Genomic DNA, 13885 nt, shown 5'->3' with positions numbered 1-13885 from the left:
CGGCTGTATTGCCGGCTCCATTGAATTCAATGGTCAATGCTTGTTTAATCAAGACGAGTACCGCATGGTGCTCGTCTCGAGTAACGAGCATCTCGAGCACCCTAATACTCGAGCGAGCATCAAGCTCGGACGAGTATGCTCGCTCATCTCTAACAGAAACCTGTAAATGTTGATTATTTAAATCATAAGAAGATAAATCTTAAGTTTAGAGAAGCTACAAGTGATAAAAGAATGAAGCGCTTCTCTCGGATAAATAAATGACCTTCAGTCGTCCTTTTCTGTCAAGTAATAAAAAATTCTATTGAGCCGTTTTAGTTATATTGGCTTCTGAGAAGATATCATAGCTATGACCATTCCTTATCTGTCCCATACAAAGTCCATCCGTTGCAGAAGAGAATGCTAAATCATTGTACGTGTCAACTTATGCAATTGTGTAGTATATTTTGTCATTTTCAAGATCTCTGTTTGCTGTCCGTAAAAAAACTCATTTATATTCAGAGGTTGAACCTCTGTACAGACTTAATTAATAGCTTGCATCCAGTCTAAGTGATCCTATATAAGATAGATACTGTAAACTATCCTACCAAAAATAATTGGACACCTGAGCAAGATCTAAGAGTAGTATTTATTTCCATATATTAATACTTAGCGGCGCCTTCTTTGGTCCTAATGACATTGGATACTCTGCATGGCATACTATCTACTAACGTTGATACCCTTCAGCTGGTATTTCCCTCCATTCATCCTGCAAATTAAAAAAAAAGATGAACGCTTTTCATATTTCCTGACCTAACATTCCTGTTAGTCCCAAAGATGTTCAGTAGGTTCAGGTTGGGACTCTGTGCAGCCAGTTCAGTCATGGAACATCCATATCCTCAAACCAATGTAAAACAGCACTGGATTAGTGACAAGGCACATTGTCTTGTTGGATTATGGCTGACCATTCCCAGAGTATTGCCACATTGTCAGCAGCACATTACTGTCTAGAGTGTCAAGGTCTTGCCACTACAACCAACGGACCGAGACCATTCCAGACCATAATGGAACCGTCACCATACTTTACTGTTGGCACAACATACTTAGGTAAAATGTATTCCCCAGTTACCTCCAAACCCAGGTATGTCCCATCTGATTCGAAGATGGAGTAGTGTGATTTGTCATTTCATTAAATGTCCTTCCATTGTTCAACTGCCCAATGACGATGCTCCTTGCACCAGTGTAGATGGCAGATGCATCTTCTTCTTCGAGAATTTCCCAAACATTTACAGGATGAATGGATGGAAATACCAGCTGAAGTGTGTTAGATGTTAGTAAAAAGTATGCCACAAAGAGTATCCAATGTCATTAGGGCCAAAAGAGCCTCACTAAGTATCAACATAAGTAAACAAATGCTACTTTTGATTCTTGCTCAGGTCTCCAATTACTTTTAGTAGGATAGTGTATGCATCCTCTATGATACTATCAGCACTGTTTGTCATATTGTGTAAAGGCACATCCTATTGACAAGGGGAATGGTGACATACATTTTATTTTTTGCACTTGCAGAAGTAATAAGTGAGGAACAACACAATACAAAGTTATTTTTTATGGGAACTGTAAGTATTCACTTCAAGGGTTAGTCTAGGAAATGAACAAAAATAGACCTATTCTAGAATGCAAATAAGACAGCTAGATGAGACCTCAAATGAGAGTGGGAGGAGCCACTGGTGAGGGTGGAGTTTAACACCACACTTTTGGACCATTCCTGACAGCAACAAAGTATTATGTTAGTCTCCAGCTTGGGCTCAAACTCCACTCCTCCCAGGTCTCATCAACCCATCTAATTACACTCTAGGACAGGTCTCACAGGCTGTGGATGGCAGCCATTATTTTTTCATTTCTTAGACTACCCCTTTAAATAAATATATGGAGAGCTCACTGTTCTTGTTTGATCTGATTTTACTGTAAAAAAAAAAAAAAAAAAAAGAAGTGTCCAGAACAGGAATTTGGGTGTGATGATGGAAATACTGTGGGTCATGCTGGGGAATAGGCACTAATAGCTTATTGTAATTGGTTTTATTTGCTGGAACAGGACATTCTGAAATGACTGTTACCAGATTCAGGATGAGGTTGCCGCCTGCGTCCTACATTTAATGGGTTTTATTATTGTTTAGAGACACTTACTTATAAGATCTAAGGACGCTCAGCGCTGATTATACCACTTGACCTTACTGATATTCAGCAACACCACAGACCGCACAATTAATAGGAAGACACGGCCTTACATTGTCAATGACATTCCCTCCTGTAATTCATCTGGCAGTACAGTAAGCCAAGAGAAACATCCTGCTATTGTTCACACCCAAGGCATATGCCACTTCATGATAGATCCCGTAAAGACCCAAATTAATGGCAGTTGCAAAAAAATGTATATGAAACACTTAGAATGACCTGAATTTCTGAATTGATTACTAACAAATTGTGGTCTGATCGTTATCCTCGTTACCTGCAGTCTGGAGTGGATTGGGGAACAGAAAAGACAGCATTATTTCTTATGGGAATAGCCCCACTCAAATCTGCTAACTGTTTTAAAGGGGTTGTCCAGAGTTAGAAAAACATGGCTGCTTTCTTCCGAAAACAGCGCCACCCTTCTCCGTGGGTTTTTTCTGGTACTGTAGCACAGCTCCCATTCACTTCAACAGAGATGAGCTGCAATACCACACATGACCTTATGAACAAGGGTGGTGCTGTGTCTGGAATAAAGCAGCCATGTTTTTCCAACCCTGGACAACCCCATTAAGGCCCCCATACATATAAAATTAAAGTCGACCGATCCTGCCATTTTCAGCAGGTTTGGCCAACGAGCGTATGTGTGCAGAAGCTTCCTGACACTCCCCGACAGATGATTTTGGGGAAAGGAAGGATTGGGCATGCTGAATTTTACATGTCTGATTCTTTTGTTTTCAGAGGAAATAAGCCAACTCTAAAGGTGTCCGGTAGCGGCTAAAGGCCCTTTTACACACAACGATTATCACTGAAAATATGCTTAAAAGCCATGCTTGTAAATGTGTGCCCGTCGTGCACTTTTCGTCCATCGCTGACTTCAGCTCAGCTTAAAATCCGTCATCCCTGATAAGAGGGACTGCATGCTGAGTTCTCTGCGGGCAGCGCTGATAACGTTCTTTCAGTTGCTGTCCTGCTGGAGAACAATAGCGATGTATTTAGAGAACAGACCATTCCCTGTTCTCTAAATACATGCAAATGAAGTTAGGTAGCTACTAATGGGCTAATTAGCTCATTAGTACCTAATGCAAAAAGATTGCTCAAAACTCAGTTTCTGACAAATTTTGAGTGATCATCTGTGTGTGTAAATGGACCTTTACACTCCTATACAAGCATGTTGTTGTTAGCCATTTAGTCGTTCACAACCCTTGGTGACCCTAAAAGCTCCCTCCCTCCATGTTGTTTGCTTTTCCACTGCTTCTTTCAGTTGTGATATCCATGCCAGTATCAGCTTTGACAGTATCGGCCATCGTGTCCTTTGGCGGCCGGGTCTTCTTTTGCCACTGATCTGTCCAAACATTATAGATTTTTCTAGGACCTCTGCCCGCATTACATGGCCAAAATCCGTGAGTCTGAGTCCGGCCATGTTCCGCTCCAGTGATATATTGCGTCTTATATGATTCAGGACTTCTCTGTTTGTTATTCTCGCCGTACAGGGCATACACAGCAGCTTTCACCTGCACCACAGCTCCAACGCATCAATCCTCCTTCATGCTCGGCCGAATAAAGCATCTATGTGTATAGCGGTTAGGCGAAATAGCTGTTGGCCAAACAAGTGTTGAGCCAACGGTTATTGAAGGTGTATAGGCACTTTTAATCCTAGCAAATCTATCAGAATTCATTCATTATACCATAAATTAAATGATAAAATAGTAAGAAAAACATCAAATTTTACTAATTATCTTTGCACGTTGTAATTGCTCCCTGCGGTAACCTTCCAACTGTTTCTTATTTTGAAGCGAATCATCAGCGTTTCATTGCTGCACAGACAAGATTTATTGTATCCTGACTATGTCGGGCGCTGATTTGGGAAATGGCAATCTAACACATCTATACTATTTTATAGGGAGAACACCTAAGACTAGGGTAACTCCTTCACATCTGGAATGAATCCACTGCTCTGCACAGAACTCTTATTATATTTCAGTCCACTCCTGTAGATTACATTTTACTTCTTTTAATTACATGCCTTTTCAATAAGATCTCCTAACATAATAGAGCAATTTAACATATCACTGCTTATTTGTGTAACTGCTAAGTGGAGCTTTGGCACAAAATGTACTAAACTATTTTTATCCACTTTGCATTGATCTTGGAGAGAATTAAACTGGTAAATGTGTTAATACAAAGCTAATGAGCTTCCAGCTGTGCACTACATGACTGCAGTAGTAGGAGGGTAGGTGCACACATGACAGCTTTGGATGAACAAACTTTGGATAAGCCTGATATGTCTAAGATTGGCAAATCCAATTAAGGGTAGTTTCACATCCGCAAAGAGTGTTTTGTATTAAAACATCATGTTTTTTGCAGGGTTTTTTTAACCTGCCGCTCTTTCCTGTATTCTCTCGCCGCAGCCAGATGTTATCTAGAAGTCAATAGGGAAATGCTAAATGCAATACAAACTGTGCTTTTTTTCTGCAGCGATTTTCTTCACCTTTGTTCTTCGTCTCTCTGATATTTTTTACCCAACACAATGTGCTCTCCGCTTGTTGTACTTCAGCCAATTTCTACCATTTTTCTCCCATTATCATCATTGCTTGTTGTTTGTGCTGAAAAAACATACATGTCTAACGCATTTTGCTACATTTTTTCAGCATTGTTCCTACTTGATATCTTTATGTGATTAAGGGTGGTTTCATACAGGCGAGAAAATCGCGCGATGTTCGCCTGATGCGATAGTAAAGACGCAGATTATGAAACTAATGATTTACAACGGCTTCCTTCCCGTCTGCGACGTTTTCACTGATGCGATGTTGAGAGAACAATAAATCACGACATGCTCTATTTTTCGGCGATGTGCAATTTTTTTTGTTCCATGTTTCCCTATAGAGCCACCTTTATATCGCATTGCAACACTTGCGCTGTGATGTGATGCAATATGATTTTAACATTAGAAGGTCCTATTGACTTTTGCGTAAAAAAAATGCGTGATTGTAACGCGGGCGACAGCGATGCAAGACTATTCTTTAAAAAAGCGTCGCTGACGCTCAAAAATCGTAGAAACAAAGATGCAATATTGCCGTGATTTTCTAACAGTAAAATCGCGATTGCCAGTGTGAAACTACCCTTCCAGAGTGCTACATGAATCACATGATTTCTAATGTGAAAAACAGCATTAAAAACTACTAAAATGCAGGTACAAAAAATATACTATTTTGCAATAATGTCATGATAAATGCTGTAAGAATCATAAAAAATGCAAGGAAATAGAAACATTTACTATTTTTAGAAGTTTCCATTTTTTACAGGCTTTTATGGCAAAAAAAAAAAAACCATGAAAGACTCATGCACGGAGGAAAACAATTCATAATGTTTTTTAAGTATCCTACAAAAGAATTGTGGAATCTGGGATGGGCATCCGCCTCTGGATTCAGCAGCAAATACCTGCCATAGCATGCCATGGAAAAGGGATTCTTCTTGCACATGAGCAAAAATCAATTGTGGTTTCCTTTTGCGGCGGCAAAATCCCAGCATGCTCCATTTTTGCACAGATTTCACATGGATAGCTTGCATTGAAGTCAATGGAAGCTGTCCGCTCTGCGGCCCTTCCACATTTGACATTGCAGAAAGGTTGCAGATTCTGCGTCATCGTCATATCAATGATGCGTCAATGGGAAAAGCAGGCGTTAAAAAAAAATCTGTACTGCGCATGTCCGACGGTGAGCTGTGCGGACCATCCACAGTACAGATAAAGAGAAAGAAAGCAGGTACGCACGGACACCACTGCTGCCAGGGCCGTATTCCGCTGTGGGATTCCACATGCAGAATCCGACCCATTCATGTGTAGGCGGCCTTAAAGAAAGACTGTCACCTATTGCCAGGTGTGACTACAAAGGGTGGCTCTTGCTCTGTAGAATCCATGCACCATGTAGTACTTAATTTCTCCTGTGGAGGTGCTGCAGGGTAATTGAACAAACAATCACGAAGCACTAGTTAGCAATTGCTACATCTTTATGTGTAATATTTGTCCCAAAGCTCTGGTGTTATTTTATAATCAATACTCGAACCAAATATTTACTTGTGCTTATCTGTTCTTTGTCAGGTATTTCAAGAACCAGAAAAGGACCATCGGAGGACACTGCCAAGAGTGGTAATATACCACCGGACTTGCCTGAATCTTTACCATTAAAAGACAGAATGGCCATGTATCAGGCTGCTGCTACTACCAAAGCACAAACCTCCAGCAGAAGTGTAAGCTCCAAAAATCAATCCGTTTTGTGTAAATTGTTACATTGTACATAATACAAAGGTTCTGATATATGACATAATGCTAAATCTCTTATCTGGTAGCATGCAGCCTCAGTAACAGAGATAAGTCGTTCACCACCTACGTATCAGGCGCTTGTGTTATTTCCCTGTTCACCATATCTACTTAGATCTTCACTTCGATAGTCTTCTTCAAGCTATAAAATGTCAAATACGGTACCGTGCAAAAGTTTTAGGCAGGTGTGGAAAAATGCTGCTAAGTTAGAATTAGAGATGAGCGAGCGTACTCGGTAGGGACAGATACTCGAGTGAGTATCGTCCTTACCGAGTACCTGCCTGCTCGCCCGCAAAGATTTGGATGCCGGCGTGGGTGAGCGCTGTGTTGCAGGAGGGAGCAGGAAGAGCGGGGGGAAGACAGAGAGAGAGAGATCTCCCTCCCGTTCTCCCCCGCTTTCCCCTTTGCGGGCGAGCAGGCAGGTACTCGGTAAGGACGATACTCGCTCGGGTATCTGTCCTTACCGAGTACGCTCGCTCATCTCTAGTTAGAATGCTTTCAAAAATAGAAGTGTTAATAGTTTATTTTTGTCAATTAACAAAATGCAAAGTGAATGAACAAAAAAGATAAGTCCAAATCTGATCAAAATTTGGTGTGACTGCCCTTGGTCTTCAAAACAGCATCAATTCTTCTCAATACCCTTGCACACAGTTTTTGGAAACTCAGCAGAGAGGTTGTTCCAAACATCTTGGAGAACTAACCGCAGATGTTCTGTGGATGCAGACTTGCTCAAATCCTTTTGTGTCTTCAAGTAATCCAAAACAGACTGGATGATGTTGAGATCAAAGCGCTATGGGGCCATATTATCACTTCCAGGACTCCTTGTTCTTCTTTCCGCTGAAGTTAGTTCTTAATGACATTGGCTGGATGTTTGGGGTTGTTGTCCTGAAGCAGAATATATTTGGAGCCAATCGGATGCCTTCATATTTTGAAAGCATTATTATTTTACAGCCTTTTTTCCACACCTGTCTAAAACATTTGCACAATACTGCACAATCTATAAACTTTACATAACTATGCATAGACTGCAGTTATGCCCTTGCATCTGTACATGCTGTTAGGGTGAACACCCTCTGGCGATACGACATCCTTGCGATGCGAAAGTGAGTGAAATTGCATGATAATGAAACCAATGATTTTAAATAGTTTAATTCTCATTAGCGATGTTTTCACTGTAACTTCACACCGCAAAGAAGAATCTGCGGTATCGCCAATTGTTTTCAATGGGACCAGTGGCAGCAGCACTACCCCATTGAAAACGCAGGGAGTACATTGCGCTCCCCAACCATAGCAGGGGTGAAGGAATGCCCTGTCACAGCTATGGCAGAGGTCCGCGATGCTATCCCAATGCTTTCAATGGGGCCAGCGCTGCTGCAGCCCCTTTAAAAGCAATGGAATGAAGGCTACCACTGCGGCAATGAAAATATAAGCCCTTTCCTCAAAATCATGTCTAGCTGTAATAAAAAGTTAAAAAAAAGGATTAACTCACCTAGAAGAGCCATCCGGCTTTTCTCTCCGACCCCAGCAGTCGTCTTCTATGTTCAGGAGGCCGGGGATTGAAAAATTCCCGCCTCCGGAAAGCTCTGCCTCTGATTGGCTGAATGCTCTGGCCAATCAGAGGCAGCACCCAGCTGTCATTCTATTGTCAGGGGAGCGCAATGTGCTCCCTTTGTTTCCATAGGGCTAGCGCTGCTGCCGCTGGCCCCATTGAAAACAATGGGCGATATCGCAGATTCTTCTTTGCGATGTGAAGTTACAGTAAAAACATCGCTAATGAGAATGAAACCATTGAAAATAATTAGTTCATTGTCATGCGTTTTCACTCACTGTGAATCGCATCGCAAGGATATTGTATCGCCAGTGGATGTTTACCCTTATTTAGAAACCTAGGTAAAACTATATACACCTCTGCATGCTCCCTTATCTAAAGGTATGAAGAAAAGCAATGAAGATGCAAATTCACACTTGCAATATAAACTAGTAATATCTTGACACTCATCATCCTCATCCTTAGTAATGGCGGTAAAGTTTGCACTGTTTAGGTCGGATGTACTGCACCCTTACATATAAGGTTCAAGAGTCATCTAATCAGCAAGTAAAACAGATTAAAAAAGTGGTAGTTCGGTGCGACCCTTAAATGGATGTGCACATACTTAGGGTGCGGGCAGACGAGCGCATAAACGGCGCGTTTTTGCGACCAAACGTATATACGTGACCATCTGAGGCAATGGTTTCGAATGTATTCGTTCACATGGGCGATTTTACGGCGCGTAAAAACGGCAATTCGAAAAAAAAACGGAACATATGCGACCGAAATACGCGCCAACGCATATTCGATCGCCGAAAAGACCGTTTGCAAAGTAGGAACAAACGAAAATACGCTTTCTAGCTCTGGTCGTGATCGGTGAAAAACGATCGCTCGGGCGATTATACGTTGCGCTCGTGCGAACGTAAATACGCCTACGCTCGTCTGCCCGCACCCTTAGGATGTAACTGGGATATCTAATCAGGAAGGATCATCCTTATGTTGAATAATGCTCTGTGCAGAACCTTCTTTGAACTGCATCCCTTTAGGCCGGTGTCACACGCAGGAGGCCCGCAGCATATTCCAACTGTGAGTCTGAATGGTGCCCCAGTGTACTTGAATTTTTGGTATTGCGTATGGGCTGAGTCTTGGAAGGCCTCCATTGACTTCAAAGGAGGCCACCCATATGGAATCCACTGCAAAATAGAGCATGCTGCAATTTTTTCTCCGCTCGCGGAATACGTAATTTGTATCCGCATGTGTGAGCAAATCAAGGGATTTAACATGCTTTTCAATGCTCGTGTTTTTCCGCAGATCCTTCCGCAATTGGAATCGACTTGTGGGAACCCAGCCATGTATTGCCTCAAATGGCAATCAAGCCTGCAGATGTAGCAAAGTTTAATTTCACATTTATAATAAATAAATAAACTGCGCTGTGGAACTTTTGGCCGCCTGCAGACCGCGGGACGCGACCCGAGCGCCTGCAGGGAGGAGCGTGTACTCACCCGCGCCCGGCTCTTTCATGTGCCGGCTGACGGGGAGCCGGCGCATGCGCACACCGGAGCCGGCGGCTGGGTGAGTGACGTTTCTGTGCGAGGCTCTGCGAGCCCCGCACAGAAATAGGACATGCCACGGTTTGTTTGCCGCACGACATTCCGCGCGGCCAAACCGCCGTTGTCTGCATAGGAGTGCGTATTGTAATGCACTCCTATGCAGGCTTTTAGTGGCGGAAATCCCGCGGGATTTGCGCCCGTGTGCAGGCGGCCTTACTGTGTATTTCAATAACTTTTCAACGGTGTTTGTTTTGTTAAGATAACTTGTTGCAGCAAGTTATTAGCACTGGGTTAAACTTTGCTCCACCTGTATAATGACGCAGTGTGCAAATAACACTACTCAATCAATAAACAAAGAACTAACGCAACCTGTATATCTGCCTGTTCATATGTTTGGTTGCAAGTGTGGGATTAGGGATGCAAGCTCCATGTGGCAAGGCCATCAAAGTCAGAGGCACTCCTTCAGTAATAGTAGATGATACCTCCCTGCTAACCTCATCCCAACCCCGAGCACACTGAATCTAAGATCTCTCTGTAGTCTGTTCTCGAAAGCTGACAAATATGGTTAATACATGGTTTGCATAAGCGGCTCATGTTTATGTAATAGTATATAATGCCTTCTGGACAATATTTCAAAAACTAGTATATTTCTAGTCCCAGTTCAGTTGACACAAAAATGTAAATCCTTGAATGCAACTTATCTCAGTCTAAGAACTTATTCGCACAGGAGCTTTTCAGATCTGTGTGTTATGTGTTTGCAACTGCTTGCACACTGACCCGTTACAGTCATTGGGGACATGCAGACTTGCGTTTTTTAATACCGATCAATGGACCATGTCAAAAAAAGTCCCAGCATGTCCTATTCTGGTCTGATTTTTTGTGCGTCAGCCACACATTCAAGTCAATGTGTGTGCACAATGGCCTCTCTGCATTACATTGACGTGGTGCCATTTACTGGGACAGACATAATATGAAATGGGCAGCCATGTCAATTTTTTTTCTGGATGATTTTGAAACTATTACGTATATTTATATAGAGTGTTAATATATATTACATTCTAACACATGCTAACATTTTAAAGGGGTTTTCTAGGTAAACTGTTGATAGCCTATCCTCAGGTAGGTTGAGGAGCAACCCTTCCTATGTCCGAGGCTAATCGGGCAAATGCCACAAAATTTCGATAACTCAATTCTACCCCAATGGATGCCACTCATATGTCTTGATATAGGTGTGTCGGTCTTAGTCCTGAATGTGATTGTTCTCAGTAAAAGTAACCAAGCAATCTTGTAGATATTATACCATTTAATGGCTAACAAAAATACATGATGATGTAGCGAGCTTTCGGACTTCTCAGTGTCCATCCTCAGGCTTAATGGAACAAATCTAAAGATGCATATTAAATAAATGCACATGATCACATAGGAGGGAAGGAACATGGTGAACCTAATTTGCACTAGATAAATATCAGAGACAGTAACAGGGAGGGATGACCATAACAGTAAATAATTGGTCCAGGTCTTAGTCCTAAAACAGCTTTGGTGTTTGAAGATTTTCTGTCTGAACTCCTGTATAGTTTTACCTATGTACAGTTTTGGACAAAGGCATATAAACTATTGCTCTACTTCTGCAGTTAATAAAGTTACTGATTGTATAAGTTTTTCCATCTCTTGGGTTCTTAAAGGTTTTTGTATTCAATATAACTAAACAGAAAGAACATTTGCCACATTTCTGGAAGCCCATCAGTTGTCTATTCCAGAGGTGTAACTTGAAGCTCCCGGGCCCCGATGCAAAACTTGTAACAGGGCCCCCAAGTATAATGCTTTACTTATAGTACTGGGCTCCCTATATGGAGAAGAGAGGCCTTATGGGCCCCCTAAGGCTCCTAGGCCTGAGTGCAACCGCATCCCCTGCATCCTCTATAGTTATGCCCCTGGTCTATTCCCAGAGGCATTCAATGTTTGGTGAGATGCCAAGAAGTGGCTGTGTGCCACCATATCCCTAAGGTTCCGACCTCTACGGAACATGATCCTTGGATGGGTTCCAATGGCATCTGAGAGGTCTGCTAAAAGTATTGTCCAGTATTTATGCAAGATTTTATAGATTTCATCTGTATAGCCATCAAATATCCCGATACATCGAATAATCTAACTTTTGTATCCTTAGGATAGGCCTCAATAGTTAATCACTGTGGGCCTGCCACTCAGGATGCCCTGGCAAGAAGCTGATCGCACAGCCCGCTGTCAGTGCAGTGAGGCTGGTCGTATATGGCAATAGTTTTTACCTTGAAAACCTCTTTAATCTCCTGGGTCCTAGTGCACAATCTGTAACAAACCCCCTACCTATCATGTGCCATTTACAATACCACCGCTGTTCTTGTATAGCAAAGGAGCTATTGGGCAACCTCAATATCAAGGGCCCTGGTGGACCTCCAATCTTTGCCCCTCCCTTATAGCTACACCCCTGACTATATCTGTAAAACTCACCATAGCACAACATTTGTACTAGTTCCTGGTAATAAATTTGGTTTCAAAAAGTCTCTTCTGAATATGTCATATTGTGATTTTCATAAATACACGATGTGCAAAAAAGTAATTGCAATTGAAATCTAGTGAAAAAATGCAAGCAAATACAATTAATCATGGGTCAAAGCAGTGATAACATTTGCTAATGAGAATACATATCATATACATCTACAATATTAAAACTTTCTTTTACCCGAGTGTAAAATAGCAATTTTCTAATAACACTTTATAGATTTGTAGATAACGCCGCAGCTTGGCTTTTGTTACTGATGCTAATATTTTTTTTTCGTATGAAATCTCATTTTAATTCTCTGGCTGTGTATTTTTCCCTTCTCCTTCTGTACACTCCAAATCCATTAGGAGTAGCCTAATCAACATAGAAATAAGGTAGAGTAGCAATGACTCACTCAGTTAAACCAATTATGATTAGTGGAAGGAGCTGGATGCTGAGCCATTGGCAGCTTTATAGACAGGAGATAATAAAATCTGATGAAAAAAGTTATTTTCTCTCCTTAATGAACAGCTAAAATGCAACAAAATCTTATTATTGTTTTTTTTTTCTTATATGAAGGCATGTAGTAGCTAACGGTCACAGCTAGTGCAGGTATCATACTGTTAATATAATGGAGACTATTTGCAATGCAAAGAGGATGCACACAGCAAATTATTGTTACTTTGCGCTCTTGGCATACTTCATAAACCCTTAGTTTCCAAGGATGATCGATGATCATCTATCTATCTATCCATCCATCCATCCATCCCTATTAAGGCCCAGGGTATTTAGGTTCTACATCATGATTGGGCCACTCAGGATGGGGCAGTCGATCATGCCTAAAATCCATGTCAGCTTATAGATAGTGTGATGGTTATTGGGTCACACACCCCTGATTACATTAACATCCAAAGGAGGAGTGCGTCAATGGGGCCCCAATGTTGATATTGGAAATAACAAAACTTAGTTGGCATGGGAACAATAAAGTAATTCTGATAAATTAATTACTGTTATTGTTATTGATCCCAATGCCAGCTATAATGGGTCTACCTGGTGGGTTATGAGAGATTTGTGGATCTTCGGTAAAAAATAAAAATAGGCAATCTCTGGATGTTTAAGACAAATTAAATCTTTAGTGATGCAGTTGGTTAAAAAAGCTATTTCGATGAAGCTTCTGAGTGATTCCCTAAAACAGGGGGTGGGATGCTCAATGAGGATACTGTAATAATTCTAATCTCCCAGGATTAGAGATGAGTGAGCGTACTCGCTCTTTTGAGATGAGTGGGCAGGTACTTGCAAAAGGCAATACTCGCTCGAGTATTTGCCCTTAGTGAGTACGCTCGCTCATCTCTACCCAGGGTCCTCAGAGCCTCATTATTATAGTGCTCCCTGTCCATAATCACCACTCCTCCACCCTTGTCGGTATTCTTAATCCCAACGTTTCTGTTCATGGCTAGTCGTTTCATAATGCCCATTTCTCGGAAAATCAAATTTTGACCTTTCCTGGTTTGACATTCAGATAATTTCTTAAAAACGCTTTAAACTTTATTATAAAAAGTGTCAATATATGGGGCCTTGTGTTCAATTGGGTAAAATGTGCTAGTGTGTTTCAGATTAGTTGTTATGGGTTCTTCCAAAACAAACTCTGACTAGAGAGGAACGAGCGTACTCGGTTTGGGTGCTTTTGCACTCGAGCACCGCTTTTTCCAAGTAACTGACTACTCGGACGAAAAGATTCGAGGGGCACCGGAGGGTGGGGGGCGGCATGG

At 41.7% G+C, this 13885-nt stretch overlaps 1 protein-coding gene across 2 annotated transcripts in view; it reads left to right on the top strand.

Annotated features, from left to right (window-relative positions):
- XIRP2 (xin actin binding repeat containing 2) overlaps positions 1–13885 on the top strand; it is a 190051-nt gene that overhangs the window by 124328 nt on the left and 51838 nt on the right. For both annotated transcript variants that reach the window (XM_066575911.1, XM_066575912.1), the window contains exon 2: positions 6305–6453. In XM_066575911.1, coding sequence (XP_066432008.1) covers positions 6305–6453 — 149 coding nt within the window. The remainder of the gene's footprint in view (positions 1–6304; positions 6454–13885) is intronic.

Source organism: Eleutherodactylus coqui, chromosome 8 (assembly GCF_035609145.1).
Source record: "Eleutherodactylus coqui strain aEleCoq1 chromosome 8, aEleCoq1.hap1, whole genome shotgun sequence".
Classification (NCBI taxonomy): domain Eukaryota; kingdom Metazoa; phylum Chordata; class Amphibia; order Anura; family Eleutherodactylidae; genus Eleutherodactylus; species Eleutherodactylus coqui.
The sequence above is the reverse complement of the archived record's forward strand: the minus strand, read 5'-3'. Positions and strand labels throughout refer to the sequence as shown.